Source organism: Urocitellus parryii, chromosome 11 (genome assembly GCF_045843805.1).
Source record: "Urocitellus parryii isolate mUroPar1 chromosome 11, mUroPar1.hap1, whole genome shotgun sequence".
Classification (NCBI taxonomy): domain Eukaryota; kingdom Metazoa; phylum Chordata; class Mammalia; order Rodentia; family Sciuridae; genus Urocitellus; species Urocitellus parryii.
This window is the reverse complement of record NC_135541.1, coordinates 66,402,451-66,429,954: the sequence shown is the minus strand read 5'-3', so window position 1 is coordinate 66,429,954 and position 27,504 is coordinate 66,402,451. Positions and strand designations below refer to the sequence as shown.

The 27,504-nt window shown below is 37.7% G+C and overlaps 1 protein-coding gene across 1 annotated transcript; it reads right to left on the bottom strand.

The window, feature by feature from the left end:
• On the bottom strand, nt 1-27,340 carry Clca1 (chloride channel accessory 1). Its single transcript, XM_026406169.2, has 14 exons — nt 27,179-27,340; nt 22,644-22,784; nt 22,327-22,474; nt 20,655-20,760; nt 16,283-16,460; nt 14,206-14,424; nt 13,425-13,652; nt 10,002-10,176; nt 7,991-8,097; nt 5,927-6,145; nt 5,096-5,357; nt 3,825-3,995; nt 1,407-1,646; nt 1-377 (listed from the first exon to the last, which is right to left on the bottom strand). The coding sequence occupies exons 1-14, from the start codon at nt 27,338-27,340 to the stop codon at nt 1-3; spliced, it is 2,733 nt and encodes a 910-aa protein (XP_026261954.2).
• Nucleotides 27,341-27,504: the final 164 nt, after the last annotated feature.

Here is a 27,504-nt window from a genome sequence, read left to right as displayed (position 1 = left end):
TCAATTCAAGGCTAAGGACATTTGCAATTCCCCTATCCACTTCCACATAATTTTTAAAATGTGAAAGCCACAAATGGTACTATTGGTAGTAATACTAGGATAAGGAGTAGAAGTATCTTCAGGTTGAGGAGGAATAAACAAAGATACTCGTGCAATGTTGGATATTTCAGATTTAAGATTAGCCTCATCAACGGCCTGAATAGCAATGAAGAGATCCGTGCCATTTTCAAAAGTGTTATTTTCCAGTTTGAAGACAAAGACTTCTTCTGAGTTGGCCTCCTTTGGAATGAGATGAGTAGTGTTCACTTGAACTGAAACACTGAAATTGTCTCTGAGGTCAAGAATACTTGAACTTATTCGAATGATATACTTGTGAGCTAAAAAGAAAAAGAGAAAGAGGATGTGACTTGTAATTCTCAGATCTAGAAATTCTATCACCATCCCCAAAAGTTCCATGAATAAATATAGACCAATGGTCTATATTTACCAGGGTTAATATCCCTTTTACATTCTTGTTTGTATATCTTGACAAAGTAATAAATATAAAATTGGATTGGTCATGGCTTTAAACCTTGGTGAGCCTTTCTAGGCCTAAGGCTTGGCTGAGAGAAGCAGCTGTTTAATTATTGCTTATTGTTTTAGCATTTATAGTGGGGTTTTTGATACCAATGCTTCTCAGATGTCAATGTGCATATAAATCACCGAGGGATCTTAAAATGCAGATTCTGGTTCATTAAGTCTGGGACAGAACTTGAGACTCTATATTTCTAACAAGTGTCCCTGTGATGCCCATGCTACAATCCACAGCTCACACTTTGAGAGGCAAAGTTGGGTAGGACTTGAGATTTCTTCCAAAGGACAGTTCTACTCCATAGATATTTATGCTCTAATCCTAGTCCTTCTCCAGGAATCACTACTGAAAATGGGGTTTCTTAAGAGATAGTTTGGCAAGTTTTCAGAGGGGAAAAAAAACAAAACAATACAAAGTTTGCCTTTCTTGGCTGAAACTTTTATGTTTAGATAATTTGGTGTGGGCATTTTTTGCATCCTTCAAAATACAACAGAAACTTGGCAACTCTGCTAGAAGTTACACAATTGCATATCTTTTTTTAGCTGGCAAACTTCCTGAAAATGAATTAAAACATACTCCTATTTATTGATAAAAGCACCACTTCTTTTTAGATTTAATATCATTATTAAATGACTGAGTAATGACTAAACTCAGCTTTTCAAAAATTTAAACCACTTGTTGAAAATCTTTACCTTTCATTTCAGAGGACATTCGAAATCCCCCAATCTTCTGCTGCCCCCTTCTGCATCCCAATACACTTGCCTTCATCCCCTCCTTCTGTACCTCAGCTTGTCTGGTCAAGTCCTTTTCAGGGTCCACCTCATGTTCAGCTTACCTTGTCCCTGATCGTAATCACCCCCAGGAGCCGTCCAAGTCAGGTTAATGAGACTGCCCTCTTGGATTTCTGCCTTCAGGTCAGTGACTTGACAAGGTGGGAAGAGGTCAGGAATGGAACCACTTGGGACATTGGAAACCACAAATGAACCTCCTGAAGATGTTCTGCTGAAACACACTTGCTCCTCTTGAGAAGTATTGTCACTAATTTCAGCTTGTGGTATATTCCATTTTATTTGACCTGTATTTAAAAAATTACTCAAATTATGGGAAGCAACATCACTCCCTCTCCTTGCTTACAGGATTACCCTCTTCCTGCTCTTCCTTTACCCTTCTTTCCTCTCATACACAATATTCACTTTCAGTGTGTGGTCACAAGACTCCAAATTAGGATGCATAAGAGAGAACAAAGCAAAGAGAGAATCACATTTCTTTATCTCACAGATATTTCCTGGATATGTACTGCAGTAATCTTTTAGCATTTATTTTAATAACATTAGTCCTTAAACTGTCTCTTTTTTCCAATTTTCTGTCCATCCTGATCTTACCCTAGCACAAGGTCAGTTTAAATAACTCTGTCTTAAAACTAACTACTTTAGGACATCTCTTTTACCTAGGCAATACTATGAGCTTCATAATCTTTCCCCTTTATATGGTAATGGATCATCCAGGCCTTTAAGAATTGCCTAGGTTCTAGGCATTTTCTTTTACTTTCTCCATATCTGTATTTTATCTTTCTTATTTAATATAGTATTTCATGAAATGTTTTATATTAGGAATTCCACATTTTATGCTTTGAAAGGCTCTTAATTTTCTCAATGAATGCCTGGCAACCTTATTCTTTAACAATCCCAATTTCTTTCACATTCTTTTTATTGTATAAAAGTAACCCTGGGATTAAAAACTACCCATCTGCTCAGTCAAAGGGGTTCTCAAACTCTCTTTTCAATACAAACATTCCTACATTTTAACATGCTATTACTCAGAATTTACTTTCTCTCAAACTCCACTTCTTTAGTCCTCAAAAATTTTACCTATAAAAACAGATTTATCTTCATACCCATTACTGAGTCTTGAGAAAAGACAATTTAGATCCTTTGGCAGATTCAAATAAGTATTTGATTCACCAATAGAGACTTGTTCTTGGTATTGAGTCTTATTAAGGGATAGAGAGAAGAAGATTGCTTCCCAGTGCCACAACAGGCATTATCACTGTTACTTATTTGAGCCATAACCTCTCTAACCTCTGTTTCCCCATCTGTGAAAGGAATACTCAGGAGAATGAAATATATTGATGTGAGTAAAATACTATGATAAGTCTAGAAATAGCCACTAAACCCATCTCCTCTTGTCTTCTTCCCCTAACTCAAAAAGAAGGGAAAACATGAATAATATAGGTAGAAATCTATGAAAGAACCTTGGAAGCAATGGTATCTTTCAAAGCATATTTTCCCTATAAAATCACTTTGCCAAAAGAATATCACATATCCTAGGACCCCCTTCACTATGCACACACCTAATAAAAGAGGCATGGAAGCTTCTTGGAGAAGCTGTTCTCCTTCCTCCATATAGGTGTCAGGAAAAGGCCTGCCCAGAGCTCAGTGGACATGGGTGGAAAGCAAGTCCTAAAAGCCATTAGACTCCGTCTTGGTCCCCATCCCGACTCTTATTTGGGGCAAGTGTGTGTAACCCATAGTGGTGTGGGACTGTTTCAAGGATATGATTTTCCCAGTGTGCTGCCCAGTGTCAGATTTATCTACTCTTCTCCCTGCTCCTGATATGAGCAGTGGGTAGGAGGAGAAATATGGGCTTATGGTTGTGATACTGATGTACACAACAAGCCCTGAACTATACTTCTTTTTTTTAAATTTTATGGGAACACTAATGTCAAACAAAAGGGCTTTCTTAGGAAATGTTTTTAAAAATTTATCTTGAAAAATAATAAAACACAAACACTTAACTATTTACTAGCAATAGCACATTAGGTTTATTTCCTTATTTATTCCTCATTACCATTATCTGATGCAGTTACCATTACTATCTGTTTACAACAGAGAAAAGTGAAGCACAGAGAAAATTTATACTTTATTTGGCACAGGACTGAAATTTGAACCAAAGCAATCAAAAGCAGTGTTACATCTAGTGGTTTTCAACCTGAGGCTATTTTGTCCCCTTGGAGAACAATGATGATTGTCCTGATTTTACTGACACCTAGTGGGTGGAGGCCAAGGATGCTGCTAAACACCACACAATGCACAAGACAATGCCCAACAAAGGATTATCTGGCCCAGGATGTCAATCAAGCCAAAACTGAGAAACCCTGAGTTAATCTGGCATTATTCTGCTTCACAGGTTTAATGATTTCCTCTTGACCCCAAGCCTTTTACCCAAGTGAGATGTGCTACTACAGATTACCTACCATTCTCAATCCAGCCAGGTATGTACTTGGCTCCATTCTGATGAGGAATTGCCCTCTGTTTGGCTGCAGTAATTCCTCCCAGGACCCATATTTTTACACTATATCTTCCATTTGCATCATAATTTGTAAAGTACCTTGAGTAGATACCATCATTCTTAGTAGCATCAGCCCCTTGACAGGGAAACAGAGGAATTAATGAATATCCTAAAGGTGAGCATTTGTATATTTTCAGTTCACGTGTGGGTTAAAATTTTTCAAAGCAGAGGGAAATTCAGCATTATCTCCAAGAGAACTTAAGATTTGTATATGAAGGATGAGGCCTACTGCTTTTACCACTGTACATGTTTGATGTTCACATGTGTACCTGTGTGCACATGTGTTTGTATGGTTTTGTTATGTACACCTCTGTCCCTGAATTGTTCTTTCTTTTTGAAATCATACATTGTATCATGTGTCTCTGTTACACTCAACATAGCACAAGCTAGTTACTCAGTATGTGTTAAACCAAATTGAATTGCTGCTGAACCAAACTGAATTGCTGTAAATCATGTGTGAGTAAAAAGTGTGAAATAATTACTTAATAAAACTCATGACTTCTCCCCAAGGTAGATTTAGGTGGGAAATTCATTTGCAGAATTCATTCTAATAAGTATAGTTTCATCATAGTAAGCAGACATGTTTCTTCAAAAAAGAAATACAGAATATCTCTCCCTTCTCTAGGGACAAGCTAACGTACAACTTGCATGGTTATAGGAATCACAGAGAATGACCTGAAATCCATCTCTGCTGATTTCTAAATGTGGAAGTATCTTTATCTTCACCTGTATTGTAAGGATGATAATAATATCTAAAATGTGTGTGGTGAAGTGAAGATATATCTATTGATATATCTTCATTTGTGTATTTGTATATACTTGTATATATGCCTTTGTGTGTGTGGGCAGGGAGGGAGACAGGTAGACAAACAGAAAGAAAGAAACATAAAATAGCTATTAATTTATCTCCTTTCCTTAGTTTGGGGGTCTGACAACTCTCTAGAGTCTCTGAGTCTATTGAGCACTTTGGCTTTGCAGAAGCTAAAAGTAGGCGCTTCTTTATGTTTTCCAACATTTTAGAATAGGGGAATTATGGGGAGGCAAGGAATTCTTTCAAACAGACCCCCAGTGCTGGGCTCTCTGCTTCTAACAGTTCTTACCAGACCATGCCTCCTGTAATTCCCTGGTTGTTTCTTGAAAATAAAAAGATATATTTTCCAACTTTGGGGTGGTTACCTGCTCCATTGTCCAGTAATTCCAAGGTAACTGTTTTCCCATTTGCTGATTCAATCAGGGCTGTGACATTGGCCCTAAGAATTGGTAAGGTTCCTTGATGAACTTTTGCAAAAACTCTCATGGGGTTGGGGAATTTGCCTGTGTCCTGGTTCATTTTGGTTATCACTGTAATTGGAGGGACCGTAGCACTTGATGCACGGGAGGTGACAGTCAGAGTCAGAGTTTGTGAGCTTGCTTGCAGACTGTATCTCCAAGTCCCAACCTGACAAAAACAGATGCAGACATTTTCAGTGAGCAACATGGGTGACAAAGACTTGGCTTGAGTGTTACCTATAGGAAAAGCCTTTCTGATACAAGCGTGTCACAAGCATGTCTGAGAAGATGTGGGCACCTTAGATATTGTCAGCCAAGACAACCTGCAGTGTGTCTGAACTTATTACATGGTTCCTCTTGTCAAGAAAATCCTGTTTGGGGAAAATGAGGGCTGAAAGCTGTGTCCTCATTTATCATTGCCTTGGTTTTTCAAGAGATGAGTTTCTGAGGTAGAAGAAAGTTGTCATGATTTCAAAGCTCCAACAATCACTTTGCATCTGGACTGCTGTATAATTTGAATGTTCTCCATTCAGCATCTGGCCAAACATCACCAACTTCCTTTTCCTTGACCTGCTAGCAGACTAAGTGATTTTCACTGGATAGAAATTTTTCATTGTTTTCTTGATTCAATACTGACTGTCCTTTTGGCAACCACAAACATTAAAAAGCTGCAGTTATTCAGTAATAGCTTTGTTTTATCTTGTCAAATTTCGAGAGGGAATAAAGCTGACTCCATACCTTGGCGGTGCCTGGGATTTGGAGGGAGGCCATTCTGAGAGCTGCATCCACTACAAAGCCACCTTTTAACTTTCCACTGGGATCCCAAAGAAGGATTTGGGGAGGCTGTTTTGTCCAGGTGACAAGAAAGAAAGTGTCCTTTCCCACTGTGCTGTCCACTATTACCGTGCCATTCATCCACTGATTATTGTTCTGGAGGGTTAATCCCTTACTCTCCAGCTGTTAAGAAAAACAACTTTTACTTTCTGGGGAACACAGATCTCAGGAATTTTCCACTCTGCCCACACTCCCAAGTGCCCATTAAAAAGTCTTTGGTGATGCCTGAGTCCTCAGTCCTTTTGCTGTTTAGGATTATAATAATCCAGTTCTAAATTACTTTGCTAGCCTTAGCTTCCACAATTGTATTTCCCCTACCCAGACAAGACTATTTCCCTCCCAAATCCCTGACTTTATGACTTTTGCTTTCCTTTGAAGACTTTGCATTCCTCTCCACTTGTGTGATCCTTATCTATCCTTCCAAATTCAGTTCAAATATCACCCTCTCAGTGAAGATCTCTCTGACATCCATCTCATTTATTGGATGTGAATCACCTTAACTTCCTGTGCACTCCCATTGGATCATTTCTATCAGTCCTTTGATGTTCATCACATCGTAGTACTCTACTTCATAGTTACTAGTACATTTAACTCCTGTCTATAAATCCTTAAGAGGACCGTGACTTATTTCTTATTCATGGATAGATTGCTAGGTTAAGCATCATTGCAGTGCCTGTGAAGCCAAGGTGAATTTGAAGTAGAACAGAGGGGCCTCAGTTCGGGGACTGAAGTGGGAAAGGATTACAAGTCTTCTGGAGGAAATGTGATGTGGGGGATTGTCTTCTAGGTATTAATCTCCCTGTGGGGACACCTCTTAGAAGACAAGAGTAGCCTGGTCATGGGGCCAGGTTTTCTAGTTTCTTGGATGTGAAGGGCTCTTAGATACGTTCTTATGACAAGTTGATAAACCAGTCCTATTCATTTCTCTTTCCCTGTTAGGTTTCTTAAATACAAAAATAATTCATAGAAACTGCCTGTGAGCTTATCCTTTCATTGGTGTAAATTACTTTTATAAGATTCATTGCTTTCTTTTCCAAACCAAGCCCTTGCATTTAATTTTCTGAACTCTGGCATAGGTTAACTTGGATAGATATAATTATTGTCTTCCTGGATGGAACAAATGCTACATTAGCAGACCTGAAACCCTGTTGTTTTGAAAGCTGTCAGTTTAGGCTTTGATATTATAGTATTTCTTTATCTTTACCCAAACTTTATAAATTTATAAAAGTTATAATTCACACCAGGGTGTGTGCTAATCACTTACTTTTTCTAGTTTAAAGATTCATGTAATTTCTACATCTACTAGAAAAGAGCACTTTAAAATACTTGACCTTTTTAAAAATATTCTTAAGAACTTTCAAAAGATAATTTGGTCTTGAAATTTTAGAAACAAATGGGCCCATGGAGGTTTTCTAGTCTATACCTAGAGAGGTGCAGTTCTTGGCCCTGGTCAGTTAATGGCAGACTGGGTGGAGGTTCCAGTGTCTGCATGGACAGCACAGGCTTTCCACCCTGAAAAGTGCTTTCTCTCCATTATATGAAAATCCTGGCCAACATTAGGGATTTGAGGTAGTGGAAAAATAGAACAAGTAATCCCCTGGACACTTGTCCCAGAAAATTCATAATTGAGACATTCTACTCTAAAGAAAATTCTCAGCCAATTTTACTGCTGTGTGTTTGTTAGCAGATGTATTTTTTTAAAAAAATTCTGGACCCATACATTTTATATTGCTGGTTTCTATGAAGGAGTCACTTAGTTTTGTTTCCAAACAACTAAACACTAATTGCCTGTTTAGATGAGTAGTTTTATACTTTAGGAATAATATCTAATACCAGGCTGAATCTTCTAATTTAATTTTAATTAACAAATAGAGAAATGTAGAACTTAAAAATTTTAAATATTAAAGTCTCCATCTTGGCTACGATTATGTCTAAAAATGAAAAAACAAAAAAAGAAAGAACTCCAACCTGGATGGAGCGCTGAGAAGGAGCTCCGTTTCCTGATGAAAGGGTCCCGAAAGCGTCCATGAGGCCGTTGTTCTGACCTTCATCTGAAGCATACATCTGTAAACCTCCTAAAACACAATCACACCATCATAAGTTATTTTCCAGAAAACAAGTATTTACAATATTTTAACTGTTGTTCAGAAAGAAGAATACCTAAAGTAAATATTCCATTGTATTATTATTAAAATAAAAATAGTTCAACATCAAATATATGCCCAGATTAACTTAGAAGTTGATACTGATTTTTTAACCCTAGTAAAATAATAGCTTTAGCAACATCTCTGTCATCTGACTACCTCAACTATCTGCAATTCAACCATGAAGGGAGGCCTAAGTAACATCGTACTGTCTGCATTTTTACTTTCACATGAGAGCATTGATTAAGCCTTATTCCAAGTTGACGGACTGAATCTTATTTGATAAATAATTCGAACAAACTTAGCTTTAGAGTTTTCATCAAAATCAGGAAAGAAGTGGCAATAGCAATACATAACAGTAGACAAAGGGCAGTTTCAGAAAAGTAGGCTATACAGAAAAATAAGATTAGATACTAGACCTGTCAGTCTTGGGCTCTTGAGGATAAATGTAACTATGATAAGTTGATGTGAAATTATTTTTAAACTATTTAAATGACACCCAAAGTTAAAGAAAATATATTGGAAATGCTTTTGATGTCCCACACATATCTCCTTATCTAGGCGAATGCATCTCTTCCTGTTGTTCTGAGTGTTCACTACTAACAGCTATGGTTGTCTCCTTTTCCGAGAACCACTTTACCAAAAAAGGTCATCCTAGTTAGAAAAGAAAAAGACTCTCCCCTCTGTCCTGCCCTAACAGTTCACAGCCAGTGGCTGTTGGACACAGCAATACAAAAGGCAGCCCTCTGGCCTCCTGGTGGGACCAACTCTGTGATGCAGTTCCTGATCCAGAGCCCCATCAGGGGTCAGCCTTTAGCTAGGTTATAAGTCTGCATCCATGCTCAGCCACTTGCCCCTTTGTCTTGTTTCCTCACTTTGTTTTCCCTGAGAGCTGTTCCTCTACAAATCCTATCCACCCAAATCCCTGTCTCAGGCTCTGCTCATAGGAAACCCAGCTCAGGACAGGTAGTATTAGGCTTGAATGGTCCAACATTTTAGTTGCCCCAGAAGGAAGATTAGTTTAATAATTTATTTCCCTAATACTATCACTAAGTAAAAGAAGAAGAAAAACATTGTGCTCACCTGCTCAGCTAAAGAAGCCAGGGACTTATGGGGTCTATTTGAACCATCTGTTTGCGTATGGGAGTTAGATATACAATACATTAATGTTTCATGGAGAAACTGCATTGTCTGCTACATTTTCAGAGTAACCTTTATTGTTCACCAGACTCTTTGCCCTTCCCCTGCTGTTTTCCCTTCTTTCTCTGGCCCTTCTTTCTCAGGTAAAGTTAAATACTCTATATTTGTGTGCTTCATCATACTTTTTTTTTAAAAAAAATATTTTTAGTTGTGGATGGACAAAATAAGTTTAATTAATTAATTTATTTTTATGTGGTACTGAGGATTGAATCTAGTGCCTCACGTGTGCAAGGTAAGCTACAACCCCAGCCCCTTTATCATACTTCCTTTTGTTAATATAGCACTTGTATCATGGTAGTATGTAGTAGCTTGTCACCTGTCTCCCCTGGGTCTCTTGGCCTGCTACCAAGTGGAAATTTGCCAACTGGTAGATTTCTACTAATTCTTATAAGATGCCTGGGAAGAGAGTCCTGAGTCCTTACTTGGTGCTGTGCTGGTCCCATCTTCTCCAGAATTCTCTAATCCTAGAACCAAGGCTCTAAAATACCGGGGTGGAGTCAGTTCTAATGGCCATCTGAAGGAAGAGCAGCTAGCTGGCCAAGAAGATTACCCCATCTCACCTCATCCCACCTTCCCCTGACTCCCCAGTTCACTGGAGCTCACAGTCTGGTGGGCCTCAGCAGGTCATCCCTCACCTGTCATTTTGGACAGATCCTCTAGTTCTTTAGCTGCAGAGGGCCCCAGGGCAACTGTATGGATGATGGCTCCACTTTGCTTCACCTCATCAAAGCAGCTGCTTATAGTGTTGTCCTCCCCGTCAGTCAGCAGCACGATTTCAGTTCCATCTGTGGAGTATTTCTTCCTAATCACCTAAAGACATATTTCAGGGCATGCATTTGCAGACTTCCGGTGACCAGGGTGTTTATGAAAACTGCACTTTTATGGAACAAGAGGAGAAATTCCAGAGGAAATAAACAAAAGTATCTGGGATCATCCATGAATCTGTTTTGCAATGGTATAATTTTAGAGCAGCAACTCACAGAGAGGAGTGCTGGGGGATGCAGGGCAGTTCTAGGGGTGGATGGTGCTAGGGATACAGCAAAGGTTTTTCTTATTTTCTTTGCCAGGGCTCTCTTTGACAGGCTTCCAGAAGATCCTAGACACCTTTAGAAAACATCCTAATAAGTGGGGGTTCTATTTAGGGATATTGGACACAGGGAAGATTTTTAGCTTGTATGATATTCACCAAACAATATCAGCTATTTATGGCTGGCATTGGTTCTGATTGGTCATTACTCATATCATAGGAGTAATTAAAAATTTTAGTAGCCCTTCTTATTAAAGCAAAACATTTTGTTCCTATGAATCCCCAATTCCAAGTTTTTCTATGACACCTATATTTCAAATATCCCTGCTAGACTCAGATATATATATATATATATATATATATATATATATATATATATATATATATATAGAGAGAGAGAGAGAGAGAGAGAGAGAGAGAGAGAGAGACAGAGAGACAGAGAGACAGAGAGAGACAGAGAAACTCATACCAAGGTTGAATAAGACTAAGATGGGAGGAAAATTACATACAGAATTTGTGATCCATTTAAACATATAAAGGCAAGAATCCACTCTTCCCCTAAATGAGAATGAGTTGAGAGAGAGACTCAGAATCAGAGGAAACAAACAATCAAGCTTAGGCTTGGCAACCTCCCTCTCTGGACAAATCTCAGAATGAGAAAGTGTTATAAGTAGGTTGGAAGGAAAGTTAAGGGCAGAGGAGGCTTGTGCCCACTCCTTATTTGAACTCTGAGGAAGCAACCAAAGAAGGCAGCTGATAACATGGGAAGAGAGCAGAACTGTGGCAGTGCCATGTGGGGGAGGCAGAGCAGAGAACCTGCCAGTTGTCATCATGGCCTTGGTCTGTTCAAACTACACATTTCTGTTGCCATTTGAAGAGCTGGAACAGCTCCAATATGTATCAAATATGTGTGTTGTGTCCAAGGAGCAGGTAGAGGGCAGGGCCTGGGAAGCTAAAAAAAATATGGCCTAATTTGGATTTCCTTGTCTCCCTCCTCATAATTGCTGTGTATCCTAGAAAACAGAAAGAAGTTCTCACATCTCCCACAGGGAAGATGGAAGGCAATAGACTTGAGTCAGCAGGTGAGAACAGGTAGTCCTGCCATGTGGCTGAGGAATGCACAACCTGGTTGGAGCTAGATGGAGGACACAGCCTAGAGAACAAAGCAAAGTCCTATAACCATACAGATACCACTGCAAGGAGCCCATGACAGGCCTGACCAGGGTCCTGCTGTGGGGACCAGCACAGATCTGGAGGACAGTGCAGAACCCAAGACCCTTCATCTTATTACCCTGAAGTCACATAAGCTCCTCCACCCCATGTTCAGATTCCACTGGGGAAGAGGAACATTCTAGACTCCAGTTGGATCTCACACTCTCCCTCACTCATCTAAATGGAAAATTTTCTCATCACTACCACTCCATCTGGCATGAGTCATCTCCCCAGGGTTTCATATAGCAGGAGTTCAGTGCAGCTCACAGTGATTCCATTGGTCAGTGCTCCTACCTCACTTGCTCCTTTGCTTGAGTGACAGAGGTAACAGAACCATATGGTATCCATATGCCTGGTCTGGAAGAGGAATTTGCTGCTAAATTTGTGATTAAAAGTACTTTTAAGAAAGTACTTCAGAGTGGAATAAAAGAACCAGAGGGACAGACAACACTGAGAAATTGGTTCAGTCCAGTGTCCACATCAAACTATGTAAGCTGGAAACTACACATTTCTGCTGCTACTTGGAGAGCTGAAACAGGCCCAAAATGCATCAAATATGTGTGTTGTGCCCAATGAGCAGGCAGAAAGCAGACCCACTAAGGTGCTGTGAGGTTGTGTGACCTTAGGCCAGCCCACCTTGTTCAGCCTTCTGTTCTTTGTTTTATGTAGCTAAATAGCCCCTCAATAAATATAGGATATTTAGTACAATTAAGCATCAGGTGGTGTTAGGGCATCAAATAACTCAATTTATTTACCAAGAACATTCTGACATTGGGCCAGAAGCCTGAGAGGTAAAATGATAACTCTTATTCCTAAAGAAGTTTTGTTTGATTGAAACACATAATTAGTTATAAGACAGAAGAGCCTAGAAATCTGAAGAGGTTTGGGGTTTTTTTTTAAGAGCTATAGGATTCAGAAAGAGAGATTCCTAGACAGTTGAGAGGATCAGGAATGATGTCAAGAAGTAGGTGGTATCTATTCTTTGAAGAATGAATGTGATCAATGGGCAAGGAAGGGAAGAGAAAGTACTGTGCTTGAGGAGGCAGCCTGGCAAACATCCAGATGCTTTGAAGTGAGCTGACTCAATTTGCTTAAACAAGGGATACCAGGAAGAAAGTCCCCAGTGCTTCAGCCTGGAAAGGGAGGTTGGAGTTTTATCACGAAAACTCTCAGGAAGTTTTACATAATTTCATTGAAAATGGGGATACATTGTTATGTAAGTGAGGGGTGATGTGGTCAGATAGTCAGACAAGATCTTTAGCTATGACCCCGATACAATCGTACTTATGGTTCCCAAGGCCTCCTGATTCAACAAATTATTTTCTTTCTTAAAAGGTCATCCCATGTCTCCCAAAGTTTGGAGAGTTCAGTTGCCTTGGAATTTCAACATTTTGGTAGCTTTTTTTTTTCCCAATAAAAGATAACTCTTTAAGATCCTTATGTCCCTTTCCTTCATAGCACTAATTACAGTTTATGAGTATACATTCATTCATGTTACTATATGGTTAATACATCTTCCCCAATAAGATTGTAAGGAGGTATGCTCTCTGTTTGGCCTTCATATTTTCTTAGAGCCAAGAAAATATTTGGCATGTAGAATGCACACTTTGAATATTTTGAATGAGGTATACTTGCAGAAAAGTACAAACGCATGAATGAATTAGTTAATAATAGCTTTGGAGGCCTTTTTCTTTGCATCATTTGAACTATTACTTTGTCCTTGGTTGTCTAAATCAATTAGACAGTCGGTGTGTATGGAAATTTCTTAGGAACAAAAATGGCAAACATTGGCAAACTGCTATAGGGGAACATGTCTCACAGTAAATGCCGATCGAAGCCCAGAGCAGATGGATGTCCCTCCTGAAGGTACTCTGGGTAAGCTTCTAGTGAGAACATCCCTGTCGGCGTCACTGTTAATCTGTCTGAGTTCACTTTGTACATAGGCGACACTGTCGAACATCACCATCCCAACCCAGGAGCCCTGTTCCACGGTGTGCAGCAGGAAAAGGTTCCCTGCTTGATTCATCCGGTTAAGGCGGTTAGCATTCTGAGTGGACAAACAGAAGAAGAGCAGTCAGGTTGGGGTTAGAGGAAAAGACTAACAACAACAGGCTAGAGGGTTTCTGGAAGTGACTGGCTCAATGCACAGTAACTGACAAGGAGATAACTTGAGGCATGTCATACTGGAAGTTTTTTCCATTTAGCAGCATCTTTGGATATAAATTTAGGACTAAAATTCCAAAAGTAAACCTAGAATACACAATCATTAAAGTACAATACTTTAATAATAGTTCTAGATAAGTCCTATATAGGAACTTATAGACCGATAGACCTATGTATTGTCAGTGAAACAAACAAAAAAAAAAGTTACGCTTATGTTATGATTTATCAGATCTTGGCTTATTAGCTGAAAACAATTTAGAAAATGAGACAGTTAATGCCAGATCACTGTATAGGTGGGCATTTCTGATGGCTGAGCTGCTATTGTAATTGCTCTGACCCTGGCAATGTATTCATCCCAGTCAGTTCCCAGTTGTGGTCTAGATCATGTTGTACCCCTATCTATAACTAGCAACCAAACCAAGACTTGGTGACCATACCGCCATGCTTCCAGACTTATCAAGGACTAAACACACAATTCGTTTTCCAATCTGTAGCAGTGAGAAAGTGGGATTAGGTGGCTGTGTTGTCATAGGAGTGGTTTTCTTAAAGTCCTCAGACTCACGGATCACTTCCCATGTGCTTCGGAGATTGCATTTTTGGTTTTGCGAGTTTGGAGCTTCTGAGTTGTGGTTTTTTTCTGTACAGAATTCAACCACCTGAAATTGTCAATAAAATGATGTAGACAATAGTTAAGTATTTGTTAAGATGTTTAATAATGTAAATCCCCTGCCTTTCTCCCCAGCCTGCCCTGCTCACCTGGAACCTTGGCTCCACTTCTTGTAGAGCACTGCTAAGGAATCAGAGCTGTAAGTCAGAGTTCCTGTTTCAAACCATATCTTTCACCTCATTGGACCCTCAATGCTCCTCAGCACACACTTACCTGCTCTAAGTGTCTTCCTTTCTACTCCTCAAGTTTGGTATATCTCCTGATGCCATCTTATCTCTCCAAGCTTGCACCACCTCACTTACCAGCACCATGCATTCCAACCTTCAACACCCAATATTCCAGCTCTAAAATCTCCTTGGATGTCTCACTGGCTCCTCACACTCCATGTGTTTATAAATTCCCTCATCACTTTTCTCCAGCATTATTACCATTCCTCATATGTTTCCTAACTTAATGTCACCAGCAATGCACCCAATCACTCAAATCAGGAAACTGGGAGTGTTCTTATCTGTTCCCCCCTACAGGATAACCAAGAATAATACATTTCGCTCTCCAGTTCATCTTCTTTTCCAGTGGAATCTCTAACATCCAAACCCTTACCGTTCCTCCCTCAAACTACTGCTATCTCCTATCTGTCTTTTCCATTTGTTTTCCCTACAACTGGTCTACCCATAGCAGCCTCTTTCCTCTTACCCTTGTATATAATACCCTTTTGAGATTCACTGTTGCTCACACAACTATCAACTGGACTCCTTCACATAGCAAATAGCAATCTCTGCGATTTAGATTGCTGCCTCACTCTCCATCCTCATTCTATGTGTTCTTCTAGGTCTCTAATTTTTCCCACTATAGCCTATTAGTTTCTAAACTTGCCAGACTTATGCCTTTGCTTGTGGTACTTTGTCAAGAAGTTCCTTCTCAATCTTCTGCATTGTAAATTGTACCTTTATTTTTAGCTAGAGGTTTCTAAATGTTTTTTTAATTTTCTGTCCTTCCCTAGAGAATTTCCACTTAACCCTTTGTGGCCTTACAAGACAATGTAGAAACCTCAGCAAGTACCCTTTAACATTATAGCGCATTTATCTAAGGAAGAAACAGGTCTAATTAAATTTCACTTTCTCAAAATTCTGGCTCAGTGTCTGACAAATAACAAAAGCTCAATGTAAGTTTGAGTACTGAAAACACATCAAGTCAAACTCAGAAGGTTAAGACTTATATGTTTTCTCTCATATGTGGAAGCTGGAGAGGAAAACGGAAAATAAAGGTATGGGGAGTGGACCTCCTAAAAATCAAAGGGATATTAGTAGAGGAAAGAGGCCAAAGTGTGGGAGGGAGAGAGAGAAGGAGGAGGAAAATGCTGGGGAGTAATATTGGCCAAATTATATTGTTATATTGTGTGCTTGTATGAATAGGTAACAATAAATCCTATCAATATTTTGGTTTATACTGTACCAATAAAAATATGGAAATAAAAATAATTACTGTTTATATTACTATTAACTGCCTAATCTCCCTAGGTAAATGCCTTATATAACTAAGAATTTTTGTGTTTGTATGCCGTTAAGGACACTTGAAGTCATTCTAAATCCTTAAAATAAAAGCTAGTAGGAGAGAGATGGTGGAGAAGAAAGAATGGACACAGGAAGCAGTGAGGGAGACGCTGTGATTTTACCCCTGAATATGTCTTCGCAGCTAGTCCCAAAGAGAATCAGGTGATTTTTCCCTAAACCTGATGGTTTCCCTAAAATTTTCCCTACACTTAATCTTCTTGGAGCACCTGCTTGGGGTGGGGGCAAAAATCTCTAAATTCATAAATGTGGGGAAAAAATTGAAAATAAGGTACTTACGGAACCAATACTTTGTTGGAACATTATGGAAGCCTTCTCAGTCTGTTGCGTTTTGGGTATGAACTCACAGTTTTGTTCATACAATCCTGTTAATTTGTCGATTCTGCAAGGTTTGGTGATACAACTTCCTCCCTGGCACTTTGGAACTCCATGGGTACCAGTAATAGCTGCTGAACATCTGAAAATGTGTTGAAGTTAGATGTTTAGGAAATAAAATATTCCAAAGCATTATACTCTGTGTTCAGTTTCTGACAAATCGCCTTGTCTATGATTTGCTCTCATCATCCAAGAAAGATGCCCTTACATAGCAAAATTATTCAATTTTCATCAGTCATTTATGTTTTTCAGAAAGAATCTGAGGGCCTCCCAAAACAATATCAATATTTATTTCCACTAAAAAAGTAGAAAAAGAAGATTTTATTTTTATGCAGTGAAAAGCTAAGTGTAGTTTATGGATGCTGTATTAGAAAGGATCAAAGTACTTAGGTACCTTTTCATCTATTCTCATTCCTAGAAAATCAGGAACCCTCTTTGTTTTCCCCAAAAGACTTGCTGAAATTTCCTGTTTGTTAATTTATTTTTTCTCATTTTTCCACATTGTTTTTGCATGGTTCTTGTATATTCATGGATATTTAAACTTTTTATACTGTATGTTTGATGATTGGTGTTATGAATGGAATGTTTTCCTCCTAGATCTTACTTTTTAATTATGTTTTTGAGTATAAGCAATACATGAATATTACAGAATATTTGGAAAATCACAAATATAAAGAATAAAAGAAAAAAGTTCTCACCATCAGAAATAAACTACTGTTAACATATGGAAGTATTTTTTGCTCTGCGTATTAGCATTAGATTGCACACACAGTGTTGTTTTATGCTTTCAGAAACCTGAGTATGCTAGCATATTTAAACTTTTAATAACAATTTTAATATTCTTTCAAAATGTGATTTTAATAATATCATCTTTTGGTACTATAATATAAATTCAAGCTAATTTATTTAATTTTGTTTATCCCCTAGTTTGTCAGTACTAAAAAGAAAGAATTAGTAAACAAAATTTCACATAAACTTTTGACTATATTTCCAAGTTTGCCACATGATTGACTTCCAGAGTTGAATTGTCAGATCCAAAAATTTGAATGTTTTAAAATTGATATGACTTGTTCTATCATTTCCTTAAATGAATTTTTAAGTATGAAATTGCTGGGTCAAGAAAAAATTTAGAAAATTGATAAGTATCTCTCAAATTACTTGCCAGAAAGTTGCTCCAATTTTTGCCTCTAACAACTATCCATGGGAGCTCTCCGATGCTGTGATAGTAACTTACTAGGTAATAGATGAATCTCATCTTTGTCCAACTTTCATGTCTTTGATGCTAGTAAGTATAAACATTTTATATGTTTATTAGCCATTTTTATTTCTTCTTTTGTGAATTATATATTCTTCTCTTTTGCCAATTTTTCTGTTAGGTTTCACTGAATTCCCAAAGTTCTTAATGTGTTATAATAGTAAGCTTCAAAAGACATGTTTTGAAATTTCTTTTCAAACTTCTTTCTATTTTTACTTGTTCCAATTTATGTTCGGTTTGTGTACAGCAAAATTTTAAATTAATTAGTATTTATTGTTCTTTTAGTTATGTCTTTTCCCAATTCTTAAATGCACAGAAAGGCCTTCATTACATAGAGATTTGCAGTTTATTCATAGGCTTATGGTTTGCATTATGATTATTTTATACTTAATGAGTCTATCCAATTGGAAGAGTCTCTGTTAATTTTTATTCCATAGTTAATATTTTTCTGGCATTTTAAGAAATACTAACTTTCCTTCTAGATTGGTAATTCAAAGTATATTAAATAGTTAATTATTATATAAACAAATGCTTGTCTGTCCACATTGTTTAATTAGTGTAGTTTTATAGTATACTTTCAAGTTTGGTAAGTAAAAGTCCCCTTTATTATGATTCTTTTTCAGAGATGATATTAATTGAATGGACCACAGGATTTTAAAGTGAGGTAATAAAGAATGGTCTTTAGATGAGAGTTTCATAAAACCTATATATCAATTTTGGTTGAAATTCATATATTAAAAGTCAATTTATCTTGGTTTTCTTTTAAATCCTTTAGAATGATTTTATAGTTTTCTTCAAATATATCTTCCAGATTTCTTAAGATTTTTTCCTATTGAATTGCTATGCTGACTGGAGTATTTTTTCCATTATATTTTTGAACTCATTATATTTCGATAACAATATATAAATATATTCCATTATTTATCTAAGTGGGCCACATATCGCCTGCAGAAAAAGCAATTTTCTCTCTTTCTGGTATCCCTTTTTTTGTACCTCCCCAGATTTATGTTGTTGCCTTGGCTACACCTTCCTAAACAAATTTAGATAACTATGATTATAATGGCCATCCTTATCCTATTCCTAGGAAGTGTTTCTCAATTAAATATACTATAGATTGTTGATTTTCATAGATGTTCTGTATCATGTTAAGGAAGTAATCTTCTGTTCTGCAAAGTATTGTCATTTTTGTGTTTTTTCCTAGGCTTTAAAAATAATTTAAAAGTTAGGAAGATAAGGAGCAATATGTATTATTAATATATGGAAATTTCTTTTGAAGAGGACATGCCAATCATGTCCACTTTACTAATGTAGCATACATAGCCATTTGTATGCCATTTGGAATGAAGAACATGCTGATATGTAGATATTTCTGTAATATCTCATAAAGGAATAGATACTAATCAGACTTTCTCTCAAAGGAAGATATGGTGTCCAACCTTCTAGAAGCTTAGCAAAGGGAAACAGGAAAGGCAGACATCAGGTTTGGAATGGTGCCTATTGGCTGGGATTTGAAAGGTCAGACCAACGTATGATCATCGCAGGCTGTGGTGTGTGTAGTGCCAAAGGTATATGCTGAAGGAATCTGATAGACCACGCATGGTTCTAGGAATCAGCAATGTACCTAGTGTTCATTTATGGCTGAAGGGTTCCCAAGAATGAGGGAAACAATAGAAAGCTCATGCCCATAGAGCTTGACTGTAGTAATGAAAAAGAAAAGTAGGGAACAGTAATGCTCATGCGGGAGAAGTGTGTGTGTGTGTGGGGGGGATCAAGCCTGAGTTCTGAGCCTTTACACCACACCACCTGCTCCAGGTGGAAATGACTGTATCAAATCAAGATTGTGAATGAGGTGCTGAGGATCTAGCTCAGTGTTAGCATGTTCACTGAACATTATGAAGCCCTGGGTTTAATCTCTAGTACCACACCCCCCAACACACACAAAATAAATAAATAAATAAAATCTGTAAACCAACCAAAGCTGAGTACATCTCCTAAAAGAGCCATCATCTGACTAGGACTGGCAGCAGAAGTGAAAGGGATATTGTACCAACTTTTGCTCTTTAAAAAGAGTTTATTACTGTTTAACTCAAGAATAAGTGTGAAATTTTATCAAGTAGCTTTATGAGAATCTATTGGAATAATCATTTATATTTTAGCTTTACTTTAGGTACTACACTAGTTACTTCCCTAATTTCACAACATTGCTGAATTGTTGGAAGCATCCTGTTGAGCCTTAGTGTGTTTCCTATTCCTTTAATTCCACCAGTTCTTGGATCTTATTATCCTTTCACTTAAAATCTTTGCCTCTGCCTTTCTACAAAGGTGTACACAATTTTTTCCAACTCATCTGTCAGGTTTTAGTATCTGAATTATTACAGCTCTTTAAATTGGCATGTTCCCTATCATTTATGTTTGTACTAAAGCAGTTTATATATAGGGAAACTGTATAGAAGAACTTCCCCATAAAACCATGGCAGCCAAGCATACTTTCTAAATGTGATTCAGTTTGTTTTCTACTGATACTACATAGAGTTTAGTTCAAACTGTAAGGTGTTTTTGTCTTATTTCTGTATTGTTTTAGTGCTGGGTATTGAACCCAGGGCCTCAAACATGCTAGGCAAGTGCTTCACTGCTGAGCCACATCCCAGCCCTTGCTTTACTATTTGGATTGTCTTTTCGCTAAGTTCCACAGTCCCTACCAGGCCCATTCATACTAACAAAAGTCCACAGAGACATCTTTCTGCCTTAAAGAGCTCCATTAGTTCTTATGTCACTGACAGGAAAATGGAGACATTTCACATGGTGACTGTAGACATATGATAGTTGATACACTTAAGTAAAAGCCAATGATTTCTAGTTGCAAAATAGAGAACTCGATTAAATGAAGAACTTGTGAAATAAACAAAGTGGTAGTTTCACAAAAAGATGAAAAAGAATGCACTAAGAATGAATTAGAGATAGAAAACAAGACTGATACTTTTAAATTAATCAAGTTAGGGGAAAATGTTTGCATTTTAGTACCTTACTGCTTGCGGTTTTCCGTTGGATAAGTAGAATTTCTGGTTATCATTGTATTCTTCAAATACTCCCCATTGTAGATGAGCCCACTCATGGACAAAAACCCTACCTGTAAGAAAATATTTCAAACACCTGAGTACAATAAGCAGTGTAGCATAACCTTCTCGCACTGGAAGAAAAGTTAGTCTTCTAATGTTTTATGCTTTGTGATATTTTTTTCTTTTTTATATTAGAGACTTGGTTTCCTGAGAATGGTCAAATATGACAAGTGTACATTTTTGTAAACTACAAATACTTATTTTGGGTCATCAGATGTTAACCAGGGACCTAGTAAATGTCAGTTGGCTCTTCATGAAATCTAAACTGCTTTCCTGTCTTTTCCTAAGGATTTAGGCCTTGCTCCTCTCCAGAGTTTATTTCCTATTGTTCCCTACCCATTTTCAAAATTCTCTGTGCTAAATTCTTGAACTTTTACATTCCAGGCTACCTCATGTTCTTGCTCATCTCTGCCTTATAGGTTTTTCTCTTCTTGGAATCCCTCTCCTTATTTCTGCCAGGATACCTCCTGTTCTTCTTTAAAAATCAAGCTTCTGTCCACCTGGGAGCCTTCCTGGACATACTCAGACTAGACCATTGTTCTTTTATTATTCTAATTATGGCACTTGTTATATTGTCATTCTTCCATAATCTTGCTATTTTCCCACACTGGAATCCCGTTTGTGAGAACAGGCAATATGACTTTTTCTCTGCCAAATCTGGGCACACAGAGAACAACAAAGACATACATTTGACACTTTTCTGACAAGTGCTCTAGTGTATTTGGGGGGAGGGGCATGGAAACACCAAAGTCTTTTGTTTGTTTTCTCTTCTTTGTCTAAGTAAAGGAAATCAAGCCGATTCTGGAGACTTGAGGTTAAAAAATATATATATAATACTAGTCATTTAGTAAATCACAAATTGATTATACTTGGAAAGCATACATTATAAATACTTTGTTGCTTATTTTAATATTTCCTCCAAAGACTGCTCTATATAGCTCATAAAGAAATGATTAAAAGTTTCTTTTGTAAAAGAAAATTAGGCTTTTTCTTTATCTTTTGAGAGCTGAACTGTAAGGGTATTTATTCTTTTTTGCTACTCATTGTGGCACACAGACCAGCAGCAGCAGCATCACTGGGAGCCTGTTAAAAAATGCATGTTACTGAATCCCTCTGCGTGTGCACTAAATCAGGACCTGCATTTTTTTTTTTTTAAGAACCTGCATTTTGAGAAGATCTAGTTATATTTGAAAACATAAAAGTCTGAGAGTACTGTTGATATGTGCCATCTGGTGGCTGCTATATGAATTGCAGGAAGAAGGTTTAATTCAGGTTGAGTCTTGGATCTACAGAAACTTCATACTACATATTAAACTATTTTACAGCTATTACCTGGTAGTATAATAATTTAAAAAATTGTAACATTAAATTTACACATAGTAAAAAATAAATTATGTCTGAGAAATGCACTGTTCTGAATTCCTGTTTCGCATGGAAAAACATGCTTTGTCAGTTTATAGTAGTGTAATTTGGCTTATGTGAGCTACTCACAAAGATAATGCTATTGTTTATCCACTTTTAAAATATAATGATTAGATTACGAGTAATATAGTAGAATATTTTATCTGTACCCATACCTTGTGGTCCATACTGAGTCAACTTCTTTCCTGCTAAGAAGTCAGGAGTGAAATGAATCCTTTCACCCTTTTCTCCACACCCTCCTGTCATCTCAGTATATGGTTTATCATTACCCGGAGGATTAGGTTCAGCAATCAGAACATCAGCCTGAAATTTCAAAAGAGGTTTTGATTATGGCTGCCTTTCAGCAAAGAAATTGACCTTATCATGTTGGAGAATTTTGGAATAATCCACTTGATTCTAGAGGATTTTGATTTTTAAATATCTAAATTACAGAAGAAAATTGACTTTCAAAAGAAGAACTTGACAATCTCACATTATTGTAGGTTTCCAGTTTTGGTCTCACATAATCAGGTTTTGTCTTCCAGTTTTCAGGAATCAAAATAGCAACATTTTTGAAATAGAATCGTTTCCCCGTAGCTTCAAACAGGTATGGAGATGCCTGAGTCACCATGTCCTGGGAAGAAAGAACACATACACAATAATTACAGCTGAAAATAGACTAAATTACCAATCATTCAAATTTACATCTGTATTTTACCTTTTAAAAGACTAAATGGAAAGAGGAAATGTGAAATATCTTTCAATAATAGCATCTAAACTTTTTGAGCATTTGCCACATGTCATGGTACAATGGTGAATAGTGGAGACTCTAGAGGCAAATGCTAACCCTGGATCAACCAATTCATACACACACACACACACACACACACACACATATTTTTATTTGTTCTAATTAGTTATACATAACAGTAGAATTCATTTTTATACTTCATACATAAATGGAGTATAAATTCTCATTCTTCTGGTTGTACATAGAATTATACCAGTCCTATTAATCATATGCACATAGGGTAATAATGTCCGATTTATTCTCCTTCCTATCCCAATACCCCTCCCCTCCTTTCATTCTCCTTTGTCTAATCCAAAGTACCTCTATTCTTCCCAAGCCCTCCCCTCACTGTGAATTAGAATATCAGAGAAAATTAGCATCTGCTTATCAGAGAAAACATTTGGCCTTTGGTTCTTTGGGATTGGCTTATTTCATTTAGCAAGATATTCTCCAGCTCCATCCATTTATCAGCAAATGCCATAATTTCAGTCTTCTTTAAGGCTGAGTAATATTCCATTGTGTATATGCCACAGTTTCTTTATCCATTTATCTGTTGAAGGGCATCTAGGTTGGTTCCACAGTTTAGCTATTGTGAACTGAGCTGCTATAAACTTTGATGTGGCTGTGTCACTGTAGTAGGCTGATTTTAAGTCCTTTGGATATAAACCTAGGAGTGGGATGACTGGGTCAAATGGTGGTTCCATTCCAAGTCAACCACTTCTTAAGGGACACTGGGCACTTCCTAATCCTGAGCCTTAGTTTCCCCATTTATAAAATGGAAGATTTTACAGTAACTACCTGATAAGGTTGGTGTGAGGAACAAATGAAATCAAACATGTGAAGCACTAGGAACAGTGTGTACTTGGCACAAATAAGTGTTTATTAAATGTCATCTACTGGTTTCATTTCATTTGATCACTTGAGGATCAATAAATCTTTGGGAGAGTAACAGAATTAGAGAGTGTAATTCTCAAGATCTCACAGCAAATAATATAGAGAAAAACTCAAGTGAATATAACCTCAACATCTGCTCAGTCTTGTAATAATTTGTGAATTTAATACTAAGTTAAACTAAATTTAATACTAACCTTTATAGTAGTATTTATTTTGGTATAATACTAGAGATATAAGACAATGGCATTGTTACTTATTTTCAAATTACATGTAACATTATTAAGAACTGCAGCATTAGATGCTTCTGCAGGCTCCCTAAGATGCATTACGACAAGGCAGAGAGAGTTTTATAAGCAATTGCTGTGGAAAGAAGGCATTGGGTCAGCTAGGACTGAGAGTATAAACAGAGGAAAGAAGGGAACTCCATCATTTAGACATGAGCAGAGTAGGAGCCAGAAAAAGGGACCTGGAAGAAGCAGCTAGTACATGTGAAGGAAATCAGAATCCATGAAATGAGACTAAGACATGGGTGAAGTTAGGTTTAAAACCTAACTTCTTACCCCTGAACAGGTACAAGAATAATGGTTGTCTTGCCAGTTGTTAAAAAAAAAAAAGGATTTTTAACAATTTATATTTTCCTCTTTTAAAAATCCTAACTTTTAACAAATGCTAAGATAGCTTAACATCATGTTATTGTACAAAAATTTTTAAATGGAGTAAAAAATCACCAAAACCTTGAGATATGTATGTAAAACTTCCTGAGCATTATATTATATTAGAGTATTACATTACACTTTGTCTTTTGAAATGTTAACTTTCAGTCTCCCAAGAGGAAGACCAAGCAGTGAAAATGCTCTTGCTTTTCATGTCTTAACAGAAACTTTTGGCATCTGTTCAGAATTTTGAGAAGGTGACTTCATATCCAAATAGATATTTAACTCTGGGACTGAGAGAAGGTTGGTGGCTAATGGCTTACAGGATGGACCAAAAAGCCTTAAGGACACGGGTAGTGAACAACTGGATTCTCACTACATGATGTGATGTAGATGCTCTGTAAATATTTGTTGAATGAATGAACAAATGACTAAATGAATGAAATGGTCATGGTGAGTGGCAAACTGGCACAGTTGTGCCAAGACAGGTGGTGCCTGGGCTCCTCTGCATTGAAGAGATTCCAAAATAACTCCCATTTGGGGTTGTCTCGCGTGTGTGTGTGTGCACGCATCTCCCTGACTCTGCCCCATCTGTGAGACTTATTCTCAGGGCTTCTCCAATGCACATGGGCAGGAGTTCAGGTACTGTGGGTGGAACGCGGCAGCGCCCTCTACCGGTCTTGTAGGTGAAGGAAAAGCTTTGAGGACCATCCTGCAGAGCCAAGTATTTAAAACTGACTTCAGGACTGAGGAGAGGGCAATTCAGTGGTAGACCGCATGCGTGAGGTTCAATCTTTAGTGTAGGAAGGAGGAAGGAAGGAAAGAAGGAACGAAGGAAGAAAAGGAAAGAGAAGTTGACCTAGAGGCTGTCCTCAAAAGGGCACCCTCAGAAAGGTTATTAAAGCAGAGATTGAGGGGTAAGCGGGAAAACTGCAAAGCCCAAGTGACGTCCCTCAACTCTGCAGATCTGAATCATCAAATGAGGAGGAATTCACTTTTATTAATGACTCAGGGACTTTGGGCATATCTTTACACGTAACTCTTTATGTGTTCTTGTCACAGAGGAGGAAGTGGTGAAAGCCATCTTATCTCGCACCCAACCCGTTTAGTATTCATTCTAGAAAGCCTATTTAATAACTGTAGTTACAAGTACATTTCCCCCAAAGATAGCGAGGTAAAAGTACTTAAGAGCTCAAATCCAACAGATACCATTGTCCTTAAAGATCTGCATTCTCCTGGCACATTCCTGACCCGCCATCTGGCCAGAGAGAGAAACACATTGGACACATTTTCCTCCTACGCTTTTCCTTGTTCATTTTTTTTCAAGTGTCTTCTTCATTTTTTGCTGATGCCATTTCCAAATTCACAGGAAATCAACAACTCACACAAGTTTTCTGATTATTGAGAAATTTCAAAATGTATGAATTTCCTTTACCAAAGACAGTGTGATGGTATTTGGGTTAACTAGGCAAGCTTTATGACGAGCCCCCTCCACCTTCCATTCTTCTGTTCCCCATTCCCTGATGCTGCAATACTCTACCCACAAACTCCTGGTAAGCAGAGATGCTTCCCTTTCCAAACTTCACTTTTCTGGGTTTACTTCTGCTTGGAGCAAGAAATCTTTAGGGGAGGGCCCCCTGGGCCCTTGCATTATTAACTTTCCATGTAGAGAGATAAAAGGGGATTGGTAACTTATGGCTACATGTCCCCTTTATCGAGTGCTTATTATGTACCAGGCACTATGCATTTTGAAGTTATGTTTTTAAGCTGTTGAGATAATTTCAGACTGCAGAAGACATCCAAAGAATTGTAGAGTTCCTATACACCCTTCTCTCAGCTTGCCTTTACTTGCATGCATTTTTATATTGGATCCTCATGGAATTCTATCAGGGAGATACTTATTATTGTTCTCATTTTGCAGGCTAGCACTCTTACTCATTACACAACACTGCCTCTGGATGTGCTGCAGCCAGATTCCAGGATGGTCTTTTATAAGGCATTTCCCTTTTATTTTTTGCTCATTGTGGCATGAGATCATCACTAATTCCTCCATTTGTCAGCGATTTAGGCACCTCTGCCAGAATGGGAAGCATTTTTTTTCTTCCCTTTTCCCATACAGGAGGTAACAAGGTAAGGTGTTGCCCTTCAGCAACCCTGAGAGGCCCCTTTTTTTGAGGCTGATAAAATGCAGGGTTTCCTCCCACTGAAAAGGTCAGAGTTGTTCACAGCTTGCATCCTGGGCTTGTATTTAGCATCACAGGGAAGGGGGTTACATTTAGGAGAATAAAAAGAGAGTCTGCTGTGTCCCAGGGGTAAATCAGTCAAGAGAACTACCCTCTGTGCAATTACATTATCTGCCAAATGTAGCTAGCTAACCCTTAGTGTAAAGTGAAATAATTTTCAGTGAAATAACTCACAGTCAGTAAAAACAGACATGATTTATTAAGTGCCAACAATGTTTCTGAGTTACATGCCTTACATCCACATCATCCCTTACAAGTATCTTAATATCCAAGTGTTATTATTTCCATTTTACAGAAGAAGCTGAAACTCATACAAAAATCTAACTTGCCAGTGTCACACAGCTGAAGTGAGAGAACTCAGCTTCTATCACAATGTTATGCTTGAGATAAAGACTATTAATTAGTAATTACCAAAAAAAAACCCCAGATAATTGCCATCTGAACTTACCTTTATTTGTTGAATGAGTGCTTCATCTTCAGGCACATTGGGGTCAATTGCAATGACAATGCCCTCATAGCCATTATTGTTCAGCTGAATGAGGGACTTGCTCAGGGTCCCTTCTAGAAGGTACAGGATCAAGATGAAGGCAGAACTCTTTAATGATCCCATTGCTTTGGGAAATGTGGATTATGGAGACGTCTTGCTTTATCCCTATATATATGTAAAAATATAGACACAATTTTTCAACTTATCAAAGTTGGATTATCACAGAAGTTTAACCTCTTGACCTAAAATTGTTTCATTGCACTGTCTTCAATTGGAGAATAAATATT